Source organism: Manacus candei, unplaced genomic scaffold (genome assembly GCF_025592945.1).
Source record: "Manacus candei isolate 608988 ecotype Guabito, Panama unplaced genomic scaffold, ASM2559294v1 h1tg000081l, whole genome shotgun sequence".
NCBI lineage: Eukaryota > Metazoa > Chordata > Aves > Passeriformes > Pipridae > Manacus > Manacus candei.
Window position 1 is genome coordinate 1202946 of NW_026138129.1, and position 23539 is coordinate 1226484.

The 23539-nt window shown below is 36.2% G+C and overlaps 1 protein-coding gene across 21 annotated transcripts in view; it reads right to left on the reverse strand.

Moving 5' to 3' along the window:
* The window catches only part of AFDN (afadin, adherens junction formation factor), a 124098-nt gene that overhangs the window by 72926 nt on the left and 27633 nt on the right, over positions 1-23539 (reverse strand). For 11 of the 21 annotated variants that reach the window (XM_051811109.1, XM_051811110.1, XM_051811112.1 and 8 more), the window contains exons 2-9: positions 15337-15532; positions 13539-13654; positions 11896-12059; positions 11281-11441; positions 10120-10277; positions 4277-4388; positions 3734-3901; positions 2167-2211 (exon numbers count right to left, since the gene is read on the reverse strand). In XM_051811109.1, coding sequence (XP_051667069.1) covers positions 2167-2211; positions 3734-3901; positions 4277-4388; positions 10120-10277; positions 11281-11441; positions 11896-12059; positions 13539-13654; positions 15337-15532 — 1120 coding nt within the window. The remainder of the gene's footprint in view (positions 1-2166; positions 2212-3733; positions 3902-4276; positions 4389-10119; positions 10278-11280; positions 11442-11895; positions 12060-13538; positions 13655-15336; positions 15533-23539) is intronic. The other 10 variants (XM_051811114.1, XM_051811108.1, XM_051811122.1 and 7 more) reach the window with 3 other exon arrangements.

Here is a 23539-nt window from a genome sequence, read left to right on the forward strand (position 1 = left end):
AATTTCCTGCACAAGTTCCTCAGTATTAAGAGTTTAAACCCTAATAAGATCAGGAGATGGTTGGGCAGATTTGAAACGCCATGTGAAATTCAGGAGATAATTCTGCTATTAAATTTCCAACACGATGTGCACTTCCAGCAGAAAAAGCCAATGGAAAACCTTTTTATAAACTGTTCTCCTAATAGGGAACAAAATTCTTTCAAACTAATTGTAAAAGTGTTACACATATACTGCAGTTCTGTTCTCAGAAAGAAGGCTGGCTGAAAGCCAAGGCTTTCAAACCTTTCCAACCTTCTGCAATTCTTCTTTCTGAGTTGTTATACCTGCATGTCCTCCGCATCTTCCATTGCTATGTATTTTACAGCTCAGGTTGCTCTTTTTGTGATGAAGCATGGAGAAAAGCCTTATGGCTTTGCCTTTTTTTTTTTTAATGCTTTGTAATTTTGATTTCAGGTTTGTAAGATCTCAGGGACTCACATCCTGAAAAAATGTGGTTTTGTCATTTTCCTCAGCCTTTAAATATTAGGATTGAATAACTGAAGTTAATAACATCCCTGAACTCATCAGCAACCACATTCACAGATAACATAGACAGTATCAGCTATTCAAAGTGCTGCCAAATCTCACTTCAGTCTATCCAGTCTATTTCTATTACTATCAGATTCATCTCAGTTTATTGGTTCATTTCATGACTTGGATACAGAGACAATTGCTCACTGCCACATTTAGAGCCACAAGCTACTGAAGTGCATCTTCTAGCATCCAGAATCCAATCTTCAGTCAATGAAACAGTCATACAACCAGCAACATCAGCAGCTGTGGAGAAGTGGAAAAACTGGACAAACTTCAGTAGCAAACTTACTGAATTTGTACAATTGCACAATTGCACAAAGCATGAGTCTGCTAGGTTCCTCTGCAAGAATATAGAGTCAACGTTTTGACAGGAGGACATTTCTACAGGAGTTATTTCTATAATAAATACAAATATCCTGAAGTGCTTTGTTCCAAAGAGACACACTGGACTCTAGAATACGAAGATCTCTTTTTCACACTCTAAGATTTAAGAAACTGTCTTTTTTTTTTTTTTCCAGTGAGACACAATCAAATTTCAAGCTTTCTACTTAATGTTCAAGTGTTCCTACAGAGCCCATCCATGCTTTTTAGTTCAGCACACTCTACAAAACTCTTCTACTCTCTGGAATAATGACGTTAATGAAACGAAAGTCTGGATTCAATTCCAAGAATTGAGCACTGGAGGCATAGGTCTGAATAGAGTTCTTTAAACCCCAGTATTGTACTCCACAACCATGAAAGAAAGGGTGAGCAACATGGGCTACTACATGTAGTACTTTTACAGCAGTCTAGAAAACAAAATGAGGAAACTGAGAATAAAAAAAGTAAGAAAAGGAAAAGGTATTTTGGTAAGACATTTCACAATGAAGAAAGTTGCTTTGTATTCTCATCTGTTTGGCCAAACCAGGATGTATCAGCACATTACTCTAAACTCTACAGAGAATCAAGGATGCATAATGATTTGTAGGTTAGGTTATCAATTTCAAATACTGCAGATAAAACTGAACAAGACTCTACAGTCTAACATGGCTAAATCCTTGATACATACCACTTACGTTAGGCAACAACACAAACCAGGCAACAGAAATACCAAAGGATGCTATGGAACACCACGGAGTAAAAAGTAAGGTCACTTTACCAGTGGTCCAAACTATTTCACACAAAAATCACAGATTCCATCCACTGCATCAATGCAGTCAAACAGTGGAAAGCATGGTTAAGTTCTATGCCGTTTACCCAATACACTTTTTAACTATGAATTCTGCAGGCAGATGGATCAAAGAACTTTTTATTTCTACCATAAAATTGCTTGCTTTTAAACCACCCTATGAAACTTAGCTGTTAATCGTAGATGGAACACTGAACTCTTTGGATGATAGCATATTCATGACAAATTTGACGCTTGTTCACAGATCAAATAATTAAAAGGTAGCTAACAAGACAGGTAACTACTTCACCAAAGCAGTCCATTGGAAAAAAAAAAAAGCCAAAGATAAACAAGATAGCCTTTCATTTGTCAAAAAGAAACACGAGATTTACAGCCAGCGAAGTTTTTAGTGACTAATGAGAGAACAGTATTAAATACAGCGTTACCTTCGTAAGCGTGATAGTTGTAGTAGGCAAAGTGATTCCTTCTCCCTGGGGTTAGAAACACATGCAGAGGACCCAGGTGAAGGCAGCACCAGCAGGACAGATACCATGCAGAACATGCGGAGGAGGGCAAGAAAAGAAAAGACAGGAAAGGGTGAAACCGTAGCCAGACAACACTTATTCATTTTATAAGGATGAAGTGCATTAAACTCTTTCAACTTCAGAAACTGGGTAGAACATAAAGACATCAGTACTACAAAGCTACCGAATGAAACAATCCTTATTGTTTAGAAAAGGGACAACAAGCTGTTAGAAGAAAACCATGAACAACAGGTCAGTCCCAGAGGCAATGTGTGAAGGCTTAGTACACAGCGCTGACACCTGTGGCACTTCAGATTGTTTTTCCTCCCTCAGTTCATGGATGTCTTGCTCCACTGCCCAAGCACAACATTTAATACTGCGTTCCATGAAGAGTTCAGAGCACAAGTAATCAAAAGTACTATTAAAAGAATCCAAAATATTAATATGCAAACCAAACCTCACCATATAGAAGAGAATAATAAATTTAATATATTCTGTGCACTGTTAATTTCATCTGGATTAAAAAACCCAACCAAACAAAAACCCCACAAAATCCCACACTATTTGACTATGAATTTAACCTTTTGTTTGCAGTTCTGATCAAAGGTTTTAGCACCAATTTCCAAACTTGCTTCTCAAAAGGTAAACAACCACACTTCAAATTGTAACATTTGCTCGAATATCTGAGTGTACCCAAGTGACATTTAACAGGAAAAAGAGCTGTATATAACTAAATCATCAAAAATGAAAGTCCATATCCAAACTTTTAAACATGAAGACAATATCAATTAAGAGCACATGTTATGTACGTTGTATCTCTCCTGGCTGTTCCTAGATCATAAAATTAACTGTAAATTACAACGCAACCCAGAGAGTTGTAACGATGCCAAAATAAAACTCAGCCTTGCCAGTGATTTGAAGGTTCCATATAGACTGAAAAATGTTTAACATTTAAGTTTGATTTAAAAATTCATGTTCTTGTCCTGTTAAAAAAATGTTATTTTCCATGCAGAGTACTGTCAAATTCCAGGTATGCTACAGTGTACTTGTGAATGTAAAACAAATCAGATTTGAGCAGTGCTCTTCCGCTTTCCCATAATATGACATGTTAAACTATTTTACTTATAACCAAGTTTTAAAGCCCAAAATCCAAAGAAAGCTGAAGATTCGATGATTTTTTTATTTTGTTTTCAAAACACTGAAAGCTTCATACTTGCAATCATACTAATAGAGACAAAGTCTTACGAAATAATTTCTCCTCTTCTTGCACTCCAAAAAATTGCTGCTAAAATTTTGATATTACAGAAATATTCAGCTCTACCTTTAGACAGCTCCAATTCAGGGTCTGGCATCAGAAGAACAACTCATGTGGCATTCCCCTACACTGCCCACAGACTTCTCTGTCCTTACAATGAAAGTCTTACTTTTGGAAAATCCAAATGACCATGTAATAATGTAATTTAGACTGTTAGACAATCAGAATTCTTACCTGGGCTTAATTCCACCAGGTACGGTAGTTTCTCAGGAGGAAGACAAGAGCCATAGCCAGACCCGTCAACTCTTTCCTTCCCCTTTAATGGCTTTCCTTCAGTTATTTTCCTGGTTTTCTTTGGGACATAATCAGGAGGCCGCCTTTTCAACTGAAAGACTAGTAGTCCTAAAACACAGTATTATACATCCTTTGAGTCACAATATCAGTGAACAAACACACAACCAGTATCTATTAATTTTCGTGTTCCATAGGATTACTTTTAGCTTACTAAATTTCTGACACTTCTTCAAAATAGTTTTAACTTAGAAATAAGTACACCTTTGTAGAAACTTTAGGATAAAATGTAAAATCTTTCTGCTACCTAAAGATGTAATACTACAAACAGTGCATAATGAAATAGTAAATAACTCTAATGCTCCCTAACATTAAAGGTACCCAAAAGCAAAACATACTAAAATATATGTTAGAATTTCTTACTTTACAGGGGGTCCACAGCACGGACCCAAGGCACAAAAATCTCTTTAAGCTTTCTGGACATACCTTTATCACTAGGCCACTCCCTGAAGATCTGCAGGGGACACTCATCATCATCAAGAATAGTTTCTTTAGCACCTTTATCATCAGAGTGCTGAGCACCAGGAGGCAGCATGACCTAGAAAAGAATTGTCAGTTTTCAGAGCTGTTAGTGGATAATTAGAACAGAGTATTCAGGGGTATATCCTCTGATTACTTTTTTTTGCATGTGAGAGATAAGGCCAAAGAATTCAGTAACTTGAAATGTATTTTGCTTTCCAAGACTTTTTCTAACTCTCCTTTCTGACCTCCTGCTACAGTTAAATCACGCTTCCCAGAACACCAGATATATTTAAAAAGCAAAGAAAAGCAAGTTACACTTAAGGCAGATAAGATCTTTCTTCTAGTAAAAAAGTATTACTCCAATAACTCAACAGCCAAGGCAAAAAAAAAAAAAAATCTGTGGAGATGACAGTTATAAAACTGAAGTTTCCTTTATTATTTCGCACATTGGAATCAGCCTTGCATTTTGCTAATGCCATTCTGCTAATGCAACACAAGTATCTTCAGAAATGACACCACGAGCTGGCAAAGACAGTGTCATCTCCTGACTCCTTGTCTTACCCAAAATTTACCTGGTCTACACAGAGACTAAGGGTACAACTGGAACATTTCACACAAGTGCTTCATGCTGTCTAGCTCTAAGGAAGAAACAAAACTAAGTATACTTTTGGAACAGAACTATGGACTATTCAGACCTTTTACAGCTATACCCTTGCAAAGCAGAGGAAGGGGGAAACCTTGATTCATGAAGTCTGACTCTGAAGGAGATTTCATGCATTACTGCTCCCCACAGCGATCAAGCACAAATAACAATGACAGGAAGTATTACAGTGCATGAGTACCTTCTAAGTTAGACAGACCTTTCAAAGCTGAATCAAAAAATAAAATGTATTTTACTCCCTCATTTGTAATCCTAACAATGTTATTTAAATTCATAGACAATTCTATTTTAAACAAACTGCTTTAAATTATCCCCCTCTCTGAACTATGACCAAGGTAACACCTTCAGAAGTGATGCAGCTATTGGCTACAGCACCCAACTACACTGCAGCCCTCGAGAGGCTTTCCACTCATTTGTTGCCTCTTCTCCACACCCATTTCTGCGTTAACCAAGTTCTCACAGATCCACCTCAAACATCCTTTCATCTTCTTCCAAGCAGGAAACAAGTACATTTAAGATCAAAAGTATGTAATCCCTAAAACATTTTCTATGCAAAACCTGGTTAAACATAGGACTAATTAAATTATCTTTAATTAGATTTTCAAATAGATAAGATATTATAAAGGGAGGAAAACATTAAAATGTATAAACCAGAGGGAAACAGAAACACATCTACATTCAAATCTTATCTTGTTAAACGGCTCTATTTCACATCTCATATTTTAAAATCAATTATACCTACAGGATAATTTTGATTATCTAATTAAGGTAACACTGTATTTAAAGCCTTATTCAACAAGCCACAATTTTTAAATTCCAAAGCCCTTGAGACAGAAGGTAACTAGTTAAAAAACAAGAAATACATGCTGCAGCATGTGTACCAGGGGCTGACCAATACTGGACTAAGGAGCAAACCAAAGAAAACCCAAATGCAGTGAAATCAGAGGAACAAAGGAGATATCAATGCACAGGTGCTACTAATTTAACCTGATATTACTTCTGCCGTGGAACTTGGATAAGCATCTGTTCTTGGTGTCGGGTTTAAGGGCACCAATGGTAAACTAGACAAGCTAGAGAAGAGGGGTCACAAAAGCACTGATCCCCTCATCCTCCCAGCCAGTTACCATTCCTCTCCTCTCTCAGGAAGAGCCAAAAACACAGACACATCTCACTTTAAAAAGCATGTGACCTAACCTGAAGAAAGATACAAAACACCACATCTGAGCTTATTAAGGCTAGGCCATTTCTGATTGTTATGATGCCTTTTCAGAAAACATCTGTGTTTTAGGTGAACGCTGTCACCACAAAGCTGAAATTCCTACATTTTAGAATAACGGAAAAACACAGGAATAAGTCTATATTATGATTGAGTTTTGGTTCATGGGCAGAGATTTGCTTTAATTTTAAAAACAGATGCATTTAAATATCCTTTCATGAATTTGCATCCATACAGACTGCTGAGATGAGGCACAGACACTTCCCTGACTTCTGCAACTGCACAGCAAATACAGGTGGGTAAAATCAGCTTAAGATCATATCTCTTGGAAGCAGGTTGTCAGCTGACAACCTATGAACTGAAACAAATGCGAAACAGGGAATTAGGAAGAATACACTGTGCTTTGTCGTAAGTGCATTCATGAGCATATATAAATTATCATAAAGTCATTCAATTCTGTATCTATTAATTTAAAATGCAGTGAAACAGGAAGAAAATACAAGCTAAGAAATGTAAATGAAGACCACAGCAACTTCAGACTTAATTTCCAAAGCATTTGCTGGAATAAAAAAGAGAAGATAATTCTCAAATACTTACTGTGGTTAAGCAATATATACAGATCAAGTTATCAGATCTGTCCTTAGCAAAAGTCTCACACAAGAAAATCCCATGCTATAATAGGTCTTTAATAAGCTCTTCTGTAATTTTAATGTTTTTTTTAAGTAAAAACCTCATATCTACAGTATATTTGAATATATCTGCTTATTATAAATAATTAATCCTCAATTTTCCTTACAAGCTGGGAACACAGGCTCTGCCCATGCCCCTAGTGAAAAAAAAAAAACCAAAATCCAAAGCAAAACATAAAAAACCAATAAAACAACCCGCAAAAAAAAAAAGGAAAAAGAAAAACCTACTCACCATGAACTGCATCTTTTTGCTTGACATTACAAAAAGTTATTTATGTCTTACCCTCAAGTAAAAAAATAAGTGCATGCTAAATCAGAAATCTGATCCAGACTCTACTTTTGCAAATTAACTAGTTCGCTGCACGCCTGAAGTCTTATGCCCTAAGTGAATATGCACAGGTAGCTTGGAAGACTGTCTAATTAATCTGACATCTTCAGAGATGTGCAGTGAACCCCATATTACTCAGGGAAACTTCAACCAAGCAAACTGAAACAAGTAAAACACACATTGGAACAAATGCATGTTTACTTGCTGACATAGAAAAGCACTTCAGTAGCAGGGACAAAGGTACAGCCAATACACTGCAAACTGGCATATGAAAGCAAGCAACTGACAGGAGAATGACATTTACAACAGAAGTTGTCAATGGTGTTACAAAAAATTCTTACAATGTTCATCTTTCCTGAAACTTCAGGAGTGAGTTATGCAACCTTATAGTGGTCTTGTCCTACAACTTAAAATCCATCTTTATAGTTAAGTAAATGTCAACAGTTAAAGTCTTCTTTGAAGACACTTTATCTGCCACTCAAAGAAAACAAAACATTTAAAAATCCCAACCAGTACGAAATTGAAGTTATATGTTCCACTATACATAGTTAAATTCAACATATGTTAAGAATAGGAACATGTATAGGATTTGACTTCCACAGAAAACTGTAACATCAGAAGAACAAGGGGAAAAGCCCTACCAAGGGTAAACAGCTATGAGACTTCCATATAAAAGGAGTACCAATGGCCATTGGACCAATTTAGCAGTGTATTTGTGAGTTTCCAAAAAGGGAGAACAGTGATTAAAGACACATCAAACTAATGCTAGGGTATTTTAAAGTTTCAAGCAAGGAAAGTAACTTCGTAAAACATTGGGGAAAAAAGCAGATTTTACAAGTTAGATTTAAAATACTCTATTCATAAAAGAAGGATTAACATTTTAAAACCCAACACTTTATCAGAAGAGCACTGAGAAAGGCCAAGTAGATTTTACCAACTCCAATGACTTATGGTGAGCAAAACAAAGGTTTCATACACTTAGAGTTATAAAAAAAGTCTGCTATTACTCAGTGAAGACTACTCATATTCCAAACGTAAATGTAAGCGCACAACTTACGTCAGTACTGAAACTTACTGTATGAATAAGATGCATTGCTCAGAAAAGACAAAATATTTTCCAGAAGTGCTTTCCAAAAAAATCACTTTGTTTCACAGCTAAGACATTGTTAACCTATCCCAAGATTAAAACAACATTCTCCAGACTATTTTCTATATTAAACATCCCCACAAAAGATCGGAAAATAAGAGGAGGTAACAGGGAACACCACCACTACAACAAGAGTAACTTGCAATAGTTTCCTGGGTAAGTGTGCAATCAGTTCAATAAATTCCCTCATACACAAATATTTTGTAATACATCATGATGTCCTCTAACTCTGAACTAAACAGACTGAAGCAAAGCTATCTTCCAAATTCAGTCACAGTGTCTCTGCTGTGATTCTTTCAAACCAGCAGAGAAACTGGAATGTCAATTCAGTAACCTGTTTAATAAGATTAATGACTGAGAATCATGAATTGCATTTATGGATCCCACAGTATGAAGATAATTGTCATAATTAAAACTACACATACTCTGCAGCCAAAACTGAGAATCAATTTTTAATATAATGTGTCATTGAAAGAATCTATTACTTACAGAAGTATTTCCCTCTAAAATAAGAACCTATGTAAACTTTTACTGTAAGTAAAATGAACTTTCACAGTTGGAACCCTCATTACAGGATAATGAAGACAAGGATAAAATGTCCAGAACTTCATTAAAACTATGCCTAGAATGAAGATAAAACAGTTGAAAAAATGAAAACTAACATTAGTTCACTGCTATAAAACTATATCACCACTACTATCACAGTTTCCTTATTCCTAATATTAGAGCAACATATCAATTCCCAGTTAATTATACCACTACAGACTGGAAGCACAGCAGACACTAAGGTTACTCAAAGATATCATAAAAAGCAAATCAGAAAAGAACTTTTAGATCAAACATATATCCACATCCTTTAGAGCAGCTACAAAGTGCAGAGAATAGCACTTACTGCTTTCTTACTGCTTACCAGCGGCACTTTAAGCACTGGAGGAGGGGCAGGGAAAGAGAGCACAATATTATGAGAGACAAACTTTTTTCCCATTCTTTCATCATATTAAGGAGCAATAAATACACATTTATTAGACGAGTCATAGCCAAAAATGTAATCAAGATTGGACTCAAACAAGGATCAAATGTTTTCAAGTCTCACTATTCTCCTTGAGAAGATGACATAGTCAGAAGTTTGTAACCTTTAATCAGTACTGCCCATGGGACTTTTTGATTAAAGCCGTATCTCTAAGAAATAACAATTCTACACAATTCATTTGGGACTCCTAAAATAATTAAATTCTGAAAACAAGCCTAAGTTTCACTTAAACGTTTAATCTTTTCTGATTTGTAATGATGGTAAGTTACTGCTGAAAGCTATAAGGCAACAGTATACAATATACACCTTTTACAATGGAGCTCGCCTCAGCACTTCTGCTTCTGAATGGATGCTCACTCTTAGTTCAGGGAAATAGTTTTATGCACAAATTTTATGTATCCACAGGACCAACTATTAGTTTATACATGTGTGAATCATAAGCACACCTAGTGGTATAAAACTGCAGTGCCAAGTGCAGAAACATGTTACTTTCAGTATTAACATTTATCTATATAGCAAGGAATAATTTAGTAAGATTGGAAGATTTGGGTTTAAAACCAAAAAACTTGAAAGGTCACCTGAGAATTCCTGAGGTTGTTAGATTTAAAAAAAAAAAAAACAACCCTTAGTCACTGAACTAACAGTAATTCCATTTAATTTGGAAGCTACCGCAGGGAAAAAAAACCCAAACAGATAATGAAACATGAGAAGATTGTGTCTTAGTACGTTCACTTACACGAGCAATACAATAATCCTTGGGATTTTCTTTTTCCAGACCATATTTTTCCAGTGCTTCAATAACTGCAAAGTCTGCAGTATCTGTAGTGGACAGCAGAATTGTCTTGTATGGTATATTTGGTTTTAAACTGTCTGCATAAATTCTCAGTGTTCCACCTTGGAAACAAAATGGAATTAACAATGTTACCAGAGAATAAAAAGACAGACATGCAGTCATTCATTGTATTTCTAACAGAATGTAAGAATGAACCCCTTCAGAAATCATTTTGTCAATCCGCTAATACAAGAAAAGTTACATAACATCCTCAAAATAAATTTATCACTGCCACTGGTAAAAAACTCCAGTGATACTTCCCTAATTTATGCAATCAAGTCTTCTTCCCAGTGTTTCACCATGCTTGGTATTACCTGAAGTTAAAATGAAACAGTGACAATGGCTGAAGAACAGACCTTTCCCATCTTGACAGGAAGTTTGTTGTGACCTTCAAGAATCTCCTGTCTCTTTGAAAAGCTCATTTAAGATTTCCCCCAGATGATGTTCTCTACACCCCTAACTCTTTCTTCACTGCCCTTCCATGGACAGAATACAGCATTTGAGGTTTTATCAGTACTAACACTGCTTAATTTGTTCCTTTCTAATGATGTTTATACAACCACTGCTGTTGTATCCCCACCCCATGAATGTGAAATACTTAATCACTGTTATTCACAAGATCTACCAGAATCCTTTGTGCAGACCCGAACAATCAGTCCTTTACACCCTTTATTTGTGCTACTGATTGCATTTTCACTTTCAGGTCATTCAACTTGTTTTTAGTATAATAAAAGACAATTATTTCAGAAGGCCTCCTCTGTTTCTCAAAGTCCATCCTTCCTTCTTTCCCACTTCAGCACTGCTAGCAAGATCAATGAGTATACTCTCTCTCACCATTTTGCCCATGACTGAAAGCTTTGACTGGCATTCATCACAAAACACGCTCCTGCAGAATCCTACCTTTACAAATCCTGCATTCAGTTACACCACTGATAAATTAGCCACGTACAAAAAATGTTGGAGAAAGCAAAAGTTAAGTCAAATTTACAGGGGTTGCTGGCCTTCAGAATATTCTCTCTGTAAACAGTTTACTGTTTACAACTTAACCACAAGAAATCCAAGTACCTGAGTCTGGTCTGCCATCGGAACTGCGGAATTCCTGCATTCTCTTCTCTAGTTTTTGCTGTCGCCGCCGTTTCATAACCACCTCAGGATTGGATATTGTGCGAGTGAAGCTGGTTTCAGGCATATCTTTGTAAACCTCAGCTGCAAGGCGAAAATTCTCACTGCCAAGTTAGTTTAGACAAAAATTAAAAATTGTCATTAACAGCTTAAAACACATATATTCTCATTACTTCACAAAGGATAGAAGGCCAGTAGGATCCATACACATAGGAGCCTCAGTTAAGTTATCAGAAGATGGTTTCTATGTGAATTTCACTTTTGCCAGGGTTAACACTGTTCATGTACCCATGTTCACGTGAAATAAATAACCAATTTAAATATTGATAGTTGCTAGTTTTCAAAGAAAGAAGAGGCCTTCTACCTCTTAAAGATGGGGCGGGGAGAAAGGCATTAAAGAAACTCTACATTTTACCCCTAACCTTATTATGATTTACAATACTGCAAAGCACATGGAAGCTGAGTTAGCATGTGCTTGCAACTTGTGCTTTTTCTTTTGCTAATGCACTTAAATACAACTACAATTTAATTTTAAAAATATAAGTTTAAACCACTTACATATCATCCCCATGAAGAAGTCTATCATCTTTATCTGATGCTTGCCGCAATGCCTCTTTTTCACGCCTCTTCTTCTCTTTTTTTTCCTTTTTCGAAAGAGTTCGCTTGAAATTCTGAATTACTCCCTCCTTTTCTTGCTTTTCAGGGCCATTACTCTGAGCTTTCTGAAATAAATGAGTTTAAGACAACTTTCATCAATTTTAGTCCAATGAAAAGTTAGTATTGGTTTTAACTTCCCAGAAGAATCTGATTAAGACGTATTATCACAAACACAGAAACAATACCCCAGGCAACAGTACTCCATTACACAGTGATGGGACTAATACTCTTGAGAATAACATAGAGAAGGCAAATACAACATCATGTTCCAAAGCAGGTATGAACTGATTCTACTCGAGAAAGTAAAGCAGCAGCAGAATTTTACTTGAATAATGCCTGCTATCTATTTGGTCTCAAAAGATTAACTGAAGGCTGTAAAACATATTTCTGCCTCCCAGTAAAAATACTTCATAACAACACTGTGATTAATCTGCTTTCAAGACACCTGTGTCGGAATGCCACATCAGAATAAACTGCAGAAGGAAAAATATTACAGAGGACTTTTCCCCTATGGTATGTTTTTCTGAGTTGTCTTTCCAGTGTTCTCTAATTCCTGTTCCTTGCATAGACAAGATACCTGTAATCCTTGGCTCATTTGCCTTTTGTAGACAGAGTACATTAAAGAGCACGAGAGAAAGAAGACATAAATTTTCCTGCTTCTATCAGGAAGTGAAGAACACAGAGAAGGAAGACTGAAGACCATTTAATTCAATGAATAGGAATAGCAACATTGGTACGTGTCGTGCAAGACATCATTAACTCCCCACTAGTAACACGAACGTATCCTGTAGCCAAAAATCTAGTACAAGCTCATGTACCCAAAGCACTTTTAAAATTAACAAGCTCTAATTTCAAGAGCAACAGATTTAGTGCTCAGCCCAAGATGAAAAACTTGCCTTAAGATAGCCCACACTGAACAGCATGTTTTCCATAGCTATAAGCATTCAAGCTACCTAAAATATATATAATTACATGACTTCAGAAGCCAAAGTCTGATCTAATTTATTGTTTAAATTACTAATATCAAAGGAAACTTTTGTATGGCTGATGTTGGTAGGTCTTCCATTTGGAAGAGAAAAAAAATCCAACAAACAAAAAACCTCCCTACAAACAACAACAACAAAATCATCCACAAAAGGAAACAGTCTCCCATCAGTTTTTTCAAGAAACAGATTGTTACCTAGGGAGGTAACAATTTTTAGTTATTTAACTCCCTCTGGCCTCCCCCTTTAAAGGCTTTGCAAGAGGCAGGATAGGCATCATATCCTATTTGAGAAAATTTTAAAGTTTAAGTGTCTAAGTTCCCTGGGCATTACATGCTCCAATTCATGGATCACAGCATCACAAGCCATCTGAAAGATCACAAAAATGCTGTGTTGCAAAGATGCATTTTAAGTATTTAAAAATATTTACTCCTCATACTAAAGGTTGTCAGCAGCAGTTGTTTTCAGGAATTAAAAAGTAGAAATTACGTTTTGCTATATAAGCAAGTCCCACACATTTCAAAACTGCCATTACCACTAGCATGCTCTGTAAAGACTCACCTTTGGAGGAAGTGTATCGTTTTCATTCTTGAGGACAAACCTTCCCTCTCGATCGTCTTTGTTCCAGTTTAATTGTACAACAAGAGGCTTCTCATCTACATCTAATCTTCTTTCTTCTTCAAAAAAACCCAAAAAGCATTAGCAGTTACTTGGTATCTCAAGAGCAAGGATATTTAGAAATAAGTTAAGCCCTTAAAAACTCAAAAGCTTTACTTCACAGTACACATCAGTGGATGTTATTTTGTTAAGTATAGGGACAGAAAGAAAGCCTGGGAAGGGAAGGTAGAAATACATGTCCCCTTTCTAGCAACCAGCTTAAGTATATTCTGTCCGTTTACGTAAGCTAACAGCCCCCATAAAGTAGTCATGTGTAACTCCTTTGTCAGAACTAAGTGTGGGAAAAGGATTATCACTCAGGAAGAGAAGTTAGATCTAGAGTTACAATGTTTCAAACTTTAGAACTCCATGAGACTTCCAAATACTAATTTTCTTTATTTTAAATTTACTTAGACTGCAGTCTGATTGGGGTCTGAGAAATAATATTCCAAAAAGACTGCACAAAAATAAATGAGACTAGAAAATTAAAAACAAACAAAAAACCTCCCCAACCCCCTCCCTCCCAAAAAAAAAAACCATTATGCACATATACAAAACAAAATTTCACTTAGTGCATTACATCTATTTTAAGTATATGGAAAAAATCTGAAAGAGTGGTTAAAAACTTAACCAAGTTTTGCCATTTGATCTCCCTTTGAGAAGTAGGAGACAGTACTTAGGCATAGCAAAACAATAATGTCTTTGCAGTTACTTTTATTTAGTAAGAAACACTCCTACTGATTGAGGCACCTCTCATGCCTCAATCATATTTTAAACATCAGGAACTTGCTCTGCAAAGCAAACTATTTCATTTTGACTACAGGTACAGTGCTAACAGATTTTTAAAGAAACCTAAAGCAGAAAAAAACCACATACTAATCATTGTTTAAACCAGCGATGACACAAAAACTTTTCCCTAATCCCATATAATTCACACCAAGTCATCATTCATAGATCATTAAAACTTAAATGTATCCCAATAAATTTCCATTCTGGATCTTAAATTATTTTCAGTCTTCCAAATGGAGAATTTAAGGTAATTCAATCATTTGTGTAAGCTTCTGAAGTACAAAAAGGAAAAAGCACAAATAAAAGCTATTTTCTCCTATTTCTGTCTCCACCACACACATTATCACCTTCCAGCCTGAAGGAGACAAATGGTAGCAGTACCAAAAGCTATTTTGATATCCAAGTTCTTCACAGGTAACATTAAAGGATCTGTTTAAGAAACACAGTAGCTTCAAACTAAGTTTTAATTTCTACTAAATTGAACTTCCCCCAATTTAGCAGTAAAAGAACATGCATTATAAGGCTACCTATCAAAGGCCCACAACTTCAAAGAACAGAGGATATACTCTTAACTGCTCCAATTTAACATTCCTAGTCTCTTAATAAAAATTTAGTCTTTACATGCTAGTCCTAAAAATAGCAACTCTCTCACAAATGTCAACAAATAAACAGGATGTCATGCACAGCATTTAATAGGTCATAATCAAAATTTACATAAACTGCAGGCCTGATATGCGTAATTATGTTTTTAAATACCACCCCTTCAAAAAACAATTAGTAGCAATGTACTTAGGGACAAAACACTCAAGTCTTATGTGGTTCAGAAGCTGAGGGCAAACCTAAAGATATTTTGGCTAGGGGTAGACAGGACAGAGGTGAGGATGCAGGAAGGACTCCATGAATAAATACTAACCGCCGCTGACATGCACTTCATAAAGCGAATATTTAGGAGATGACAACATTCGCATGTCTGGTCGAAACTTCTCTGCAAGAGTTTCTATCACATCTTGAGTTGTGGCAGTACTAGAGACACGGATACATTTTGTTGCAAAATTTCCAGCTGCTTTGTCTTGAAAGTAGAATCTCATTACTCCATGAAACTCCAGATCCTGTAAAGAAATAAAAATACGAAATCTGAGTGCTGGCTAGCAATTATAAGGTTCAGAGTTCTTTTATTATTAATTAGTTCCAAAAATATTATGAAAATATAAGACATTCAAATATCAGACTGGTTTTCAAAATTTTCATGACAATAAAATTAACAACTAGGACACTATAAACTTGAAAACAAAAGAATATCATGCAAAAACAAATTAAGTACTCTTTTTTACAGGAAATACTGAGAACTCGAATTTTTAGGTATTCAAATCTCAGCTATTGTCAGGAGAATCAATAAAAACTTTTTTTCTTAAACATCTTGAAGACTGTTTTGTTCCTGATAGCAGGCAGGCCTCTGTATCCCAAGTCTATAAGAGTGTTATGCTCAAGGAACATCAGTGTGTCTCAAAGAGAACAGCTTAATGTCACAGGAGTCAAAGAATCATCTTTTCTCTCCTCTTTCCATCCCTTCATGCATTCCTCTCTCATGCTGTCATCTGTTTGTCCCAGAAACAACCTCTTCAAGAAGTTAAATAATTTGATTTGTTTGCATTTTATGTTTTCAGAAAGGTTAGTCTTCGGTACAGCTCCCTAAACACTCTGGGAGGGAAGAAAATACACGGTAAAGAAAAGGGCTGCAGCTGTCAACCAGGTGGCTACATTATCACTGCAATGACAATCTGTCAAGTATTTTCCTCAGCCATCAGAGCCCTCTGCTTCACTCTGCAGCCTACCAAACTGCAGGAGGATACTGTCTGCTCCATTGCTGATCCGAACACCAACTCCAAATTCAAATTTCAGTCCCCCAGTGGACTCCACCTGGCCAACTCTTGCCCCTTGCATAAATCCCAGCACTCATGGGGCCCTGCACTCAAGGGGAATCAAGGATATTCAACTCTCTAGTTGACTTTGCCAAGTTTACTCTACAATTTAATAATAATTGCTTCTGTCTTCCCCTTTAAATAGATAAATTTCAAAAGCTTTGAAACGTAATGACTCCATTACTGGGACACCCTCAGGTAGCTGGAAGTGAAGCCTTTCAAAGGCTTTGAAAGGGACAAATCCTCAGGTGTCCAGCACAGTGACAGATTTCATGCTAAGCACAGCCCCTTCCAGCACTACCATTTGACCCCAACACACATCACAACATTTCTCTGAGCAGCAAAGAATCCAAAATATTTATTGAAGCTAATCTCTCATTCAGAAAACCTTCACAAGAAGAAAAGAAAAAGAATATTTAAAAAAAATTAAAAAGTCAAAGACTTACAATCTATACTAAGACAAAGACCTGTTTCTCCTAGATATATGCAGAAGTAAGCACTGTTCTTCCCAGGATACTCCCAAGTCTACACCAATACAATAGAGTCCAGTGCAAACGCACCACAGACCTAAACAATGGCTGACTGTGTTTCATTCTGTTATCCTCACAACTTGCAGAATTAATCTTTTGGAGCCTGCACTGGTGTGTTCCCACAGAACTATCTATTGTACTCCCAAACTAGTGTTCCTTCCTGCAAGGAGTTACAGTTTCCACACTTCTCACTTCAGCTAATTCCCACCCCCACATACACTCTGAACAAAACCGCAATTATACAAAGGTGGGTCTCAATTCTTCAACCCTAAACATTTTTGTAACAGCTACTACTCACCTCTGAAAAGCATCCTATTCACTTCATTTCTTGCCTTTAATTACCTATATCTAATTATTAACTAATCATCCATACAGGGAATTACCCCTCTCAAGCAAAAGGCTATTATATGACTTCTGGAAATCCTACCTACCATAGCAAATTGGAGCTTCCTTACATGTATTCTTGCTAATTCCTTCAGTGACTTCCAAAAGGTCTGAGGTACAACTTCCTTTCAAAGTTCTGTCACCTTTCCACAACCTATTAAAATTACCACATGTCCATGAATTCTACACGTGTATCTGTGAATTCTTCAAGTTAATGTAGTTTCTACTCACACAGACATCCCAAGTAAACATCCTTTTTAATATTGGTCTCACACTGCACTTACATCCAGTCACCTGAAGGTGTCCAGCTAACAGAATCACTACATACCACTTAGCAAAACTACTTCATGTTCACTTCCTATAGTTATTGATGAACACTGTCTAGTTCTAGTAACTTGTTTTCATGTTATCCATTTGTTCTCTAAATTCTCAACAAATGCTGAAAGCATTTGAAAGTATTGCTCAAATTCTTTTGTTCTATCTTATGCTTTTATATTTTACTTGTCAGACTTTATATCTTGACAATTTTCCTCACATGGGTACTACTTCAGCTTTCTAGTACCTATCTTTGCCTGATGTTCAGCCACAGTAACTTCCTTTCACACTTTCCTTGATAGCTGGCATGCTTTTGGTCTGTACCTCCAGCACAGCATCTTAATTCTCAGCTGTCAGTAAGTACTTCGCTACTACTTGCCCCATCAGCTTTGACAAGCTTTCCCAGGGCAGGTATCCTGCATTTCCCACTGGGCTGGGAAATTGTGTAGTTCCTGCAAGAAAAATGAATTTAAGCATATCTCTAGTACAGAGAGCATTCTCGCAGGGAACGTTCTGAGCCACATCCCACACACTTTTTCGGACTCAGTTAGAGGGTTGCCTCTTCTGTTAAAGCTCCTTAACCATGATGTTTCACACAACAGCCAAGGTATTTTTATAACAAACTTAAGGTTTTGATCCACATGTTTGATTACTGTGAAAGACAACAACACATTTGGTTTTTACAGAAGTATCATGAAGCACAATCATATCCCATTTTATAACATTTATTTCCCTTTACACAAGGTTTTCTCCACCATCACCTCAAGGTAGTGCTGAAGGATAAGATTCCATTTGATTTTTCCAATTTATTTTTTTTAAGGAGAGGAGATTATTTTGTTGAGAACACATTCCACTGCCCATGAGGCATGCTTTTAATCCTACAGTTGTTTTAACAACACAGCAGAGATTGAAGAGCAAGGGAACATAGATTCTTTTAGAGAAGATGTAGAAAGCAATTCAAGAAGCTTTCTAAACTACCATAGGAGTTTTAATTATTATTATTATTCAATGTTTTACTATTACAACTTATTTCTACTTCTGGACACTAACAAGGCAGAGGAGACAAAACTGCATTTTAAATTCTCAAGATGCAACGTTTGTATGAAGGAAGTTTTGTTTTCCTTTTCTAAAAGAAATAATGTGTTCTGAAGAATCAGCATTTGAGTTTTGTTCCATTGTTTTGACAATCTAGGTATGAAAACAACTGAATGCATTGACCACTGTCCCTTTCTCCACACCCTCTTCTATGGCAGCTTCTCAAGCTGTTTTCCCCACAGCCCACGTCCCGCTTTTCTTCCCCCCCACACTTTTCCCAAAGTTTCCTATTACAAAAAAAAAAAAAAAGACTGCACAACTGCATCAGAATGTTCTACCACTTCCCCATATAAAACTCTCTTTAGTTTCATGTTTCATTTCTATTATGTTCCAAGCTGTACCTATGGGCACTGCTAGAATATCACAGTATTTAAATAAAAGTGTTTAGTGACAAGGAAGTAATTGGTTTCACATTTCAGAAAAATCAGGAAAGCAGGAGACTACAAAAACAAAAAAAACCCCACACCTTTTAGTCTTCATTGTTATTATTAGACATCTCGTGTGTGTGTGTTTGTATAGCTGCAGTTCAAGCCACATTTAACTTTCTGACCATGTACTTAGCAGATGAATACCAACCACGCAGAAACCAATGCCACCACTCACACCCAGACAACAAGGTAGGCACCACAGCACTCTCCACTCTAATTCTGAATTAAAGTGTTTTATTTTTCAGAGGTATATTTGATCCTCCAACTCATTTACTCCTGAATGTCTTTGTCAAGAGTGCTACTAGGTAGGTTCACCGTAGTTGATAACATGAACTTCTGTCAAGAGAAGAGGCAAAATAATAAAAATCACCTGTCCTAAACCAAATAGATACAGAAGTATCTATTATTGCCTAACACATTCTTGTAAGCAAAGAAATACCCTCAAAACATTTACAAATCTCTTAAAACCATCTTTCTCTAAAGATAAGAACTGCCATTTATAAGTTATCAAAAAGAAATTAAAATGTTTTCTGAATTTCAAGAGTGACTAATTACTGAAGTCTATGAACACTCAAATTGCTCTCAGGAGTTTAAATACATCATAAGCTATTTTAGCTCTCTCATCTGACCACACATTAGGTATTTTAGGTGTGCAAGTTCATAGTTCCTTATGTGAGGATATAGATCAGTCTTCAGCTACACGAGTACAGTTAATTTTCACAAAATTTTAATTCTGATCATCTAGACTGCAAGATATATTTTAAAGAGCACCTAACAAAAGTCAGCTTTTTAGGCCTTTAAAATCCTAAAGGCCATTTTCCTTAAATACAAAGCCTAATTATTCATTTTAATCACTATCAAAAGAAAAGAACTTACAGTAGTTTCCAAAAGTATATCCTACCAAAAAGAAGGTTTCAACTTAAATAATAATTGCCAGTTAAGTATTGTTTCTTGGGTTTACAAACAAAAGTAAGCTGCACCCCCTTTTCATTAGGCGCAAAGAAAAAGAGTTTACAAAAGCAGTTCAAATACCTAGTTACCAATTTTTGCATAAAGTCAGCGACTGCTTCAAAACCAGTTGGTTCAAACCAATTGTTTGATCTTTAAATCCAGCTCCTGTTACTTACTCTCAAGTACTTTAGAGCAGTAATCAGTAATAATCAAGGTTGCTCATGTGAAGCTATGTTATAGAGAAGCACAAATAGGTAAGAGATGCAGAGAAGAGCGACTCAAGCTCTCCAATTATGAAGACTGGTTACATGCACATACAAAAAGCATTCATAATTACAGAAGACAAAAGTGTTTAATACTTTGGTTACTTAAAAATCCCAACAAAACACAATCTTTTCCAAACCTCTCTTTCTGCCAATCATCCCACTCTTTACACACAAGAATATCATAGTCAAGAAGGAATATGAAAAACAAGTAGAAGGAGATAAAAAGACTGTGCTGTAAAGGAAGTTTGGAAAAAGCCTGCAATGTGACACAATGGGATTTGTAGCAGGGAAACCTGGACTTCCTGAAGAATCAGAGAAGCTTCTGCAAACAAAGCAGTAGTATCCAGGAGCCACAATCCACAGCCCTGCTCACATAGGAGAAAGGAAACACCTCCTTTAAAATGTCAGAGGAGATAATGAGAGTGTATTACCACAATATGTAAGGCACGGCAACGAATGAAATGAAAATTACTATTCCCACAAGCCAAGAAAAGACTACTCATAGGCTTTTAAATTGCTATCCCACCTGTATCAATCACAAAGCACTATATACTTCAATACTTAAGCATATTACACAGTATCCATTCTGTAAACTATTCAGTCTCTGGAGTAGTAGAGAATACACAAGTTTGCTTTCAGAAATCCTCAAGTGTACCCCCTCCAAGAGGCTATCTCTGATCTCTCATAGCTGCATTGATAACACTGGTTGCCTTGCAAGCGCATTCCGCATGACTGCATCTAGAAAATACCAAAACCCAGCATTAAGAACGTCACATCTTTCTTCCTGCCACATTCAAATTCTGCAGGCAAAAATCTAAAGACAACTCCTAACTAAGCTGCAATTACTATTCAGGTACACGTACTTGTTACTCAGGAGTTTTGTTAATAGAATATAAATAACAATAAAACCAATCCACAGTGCAAATATTAGAATTAAAGCCCATACCAGTTGCTTTCAAATGAATTCAGGTCACAAAATTGATATAACAGGTCAGCACAGCAACAGTACAATCACTGCAGGATATTCTGAAACATTCATATAATGCCTTTGTATCTGAGCTGTTGTCAGTCGACACAGTAAAATGGAATTGCTTCCTTTGCCACTCCAAAAGCCACATGTATGCAACAAATCTGTGGAATTCTAATGAATACAAGGATATTAAAAAAAAAATCCTATAAGATTTTAAAACCCACTTAAATCACCAAAGGAGTAAACGCTGAAATTACATGATGGTCAGGTTTCTAGCATTCATTTCCAGAAAAGAATCCTCAACTTGAAACTAAAGGATAGGCGATCCTATTAAAAAGAAATTCCAAATAGTTTTCAAAAAATCTTGGTAACTGTTTATATTTTATAACCTGTTTTCCAATGTCACAAATAAAAACAGCATTCTTGCTAAGCTACAGTTCTTCAGATACCTTCAAAAAGTGCAGCTTCATGACTAAAGATAGACTACCTTAAATGGTTCTAAAAGAAGAGAGGAAAAACAATACAGATGAAAAAACAGCTCCTATAAAAAAAATAATTTCCATCAGCTTTATTTCCCCTTTCAAACCTTTGACACCTGGATCAACAAAGACTTTCCACTACAGAATGACTCATTCTGCCACAACAATTTACAGACACTAATCTTCACAGAAGCAGGACCAACAGCTGAGCTTTCTGTCAGAGAAAATTACCAATAACTCACAACACAAAGATTGTAACTGAGTGAAACTCCCTCTTTATTTTCCTAAGGAAAACGACATCTTAGGAACCAGCCTCACTACAGTACAAAACAAAACCTCGAGATCAAAACCCAAAAGGTACTACAAACATTTTCACAATATAAATGTAATGAAGCAAAGTCAATGCAAAACCCACTGCAGTATATGGCAAATACTATACAAAATCTTAAACCTAAGGCCAAAATTCAAGTCTATAACTAACACATACTCTAAAAAAGGATTAACTTTCATAAATACAGCTTGAATGCCCATGTGAATGTCAAATTATCACAGATATAAATATTTTACTGTATACTTTATATGCATTGTCCCTTCTGCCCATCACCTATCTGCTCTCAACAGCAAGACTGATAAATATAATAATTCTTGGGATGAAACATATGTAATCTTGAATCTGTAATCTTGAATATTTCCTGCTGACTTATACCTCACAGATCAAAAAACAAAATTTCACAAGAGACCCATCTACATCAGGTAGATGAAGCAAAGCATTTCCTTCCAACTTTAAAATAAAACAAAAAAGTTGTTTTCAGAATAGTCTCTTACCAAAGCCACCTGGCTCTATGGTGCAGCCATCGAACACACTGAAGTTTTCATAAGCTTCTACAAAAGACATTTTTATACAAGCAACATGAAGTGTCTTCACACAAGATTTATGACTCCAGAAGCAGCTACCATTAAAAATTTAAAAAAAAAAATTCACCGAGGGCATTCCTCAAAAGCATTACAGCCATTCATTTCTAACTCGAATTTTCAAAGCTATAGTGAGTGATCAGCAAAATCTGCACAGTACTTGCAACACACAGCTGCTGCCTGCCACCTGCAGGGTGTGCTTTGTTAAACTGCAGTGGACAGCATCATTTGCACAACCAACCAGAGACCACATAGATTTGTTCTTTGTGCAAAGTGAAACCTACTGCACTTAACTGAAAAAAATCAAACCAAAAATGCTTTAAACAATAAGCACTACCTACACTTCCATAACTTTGTAATCATTCATTAGACTGATTAAATTCAAAATACAACAAATAAAGCTACAGGAGGTTAAATCATACCCCAGGGTTAAAGCACACCACCCTTTATAAACTCCAGCAATGTTGGTATCGTTAGTGACCCTAATACAGAGGATCTGGCAGCAGATACTCACAAAGGATACTCCAAAAGAAAATATACCCCAAAAAAGTTTGTTAACAAAGTTGTTATTACTGGGAAAATTGTTTGAAGGAGGTGACATAATTGACACACATTTGGTATATCAAAATACCCTGAAAGTCTCCAACAACAAAACAGAGGTTCAGGCAGAGTTCAATCATATTTGAAACTAGGTAAGGAGCCAGTTGAAACCAAAACAAAGCCTCCTTTGAATTAGTCATAACATATTTAAAAGCAAGAGGAAGAACAACAAATAGTAATGGGCCTCAATAAAGTATTGCTTACCTTTCTACTCTTAATCTACAACCTGTTACTGTTGCGGAACTAAGAGCCAAATGCTTCTGAGCA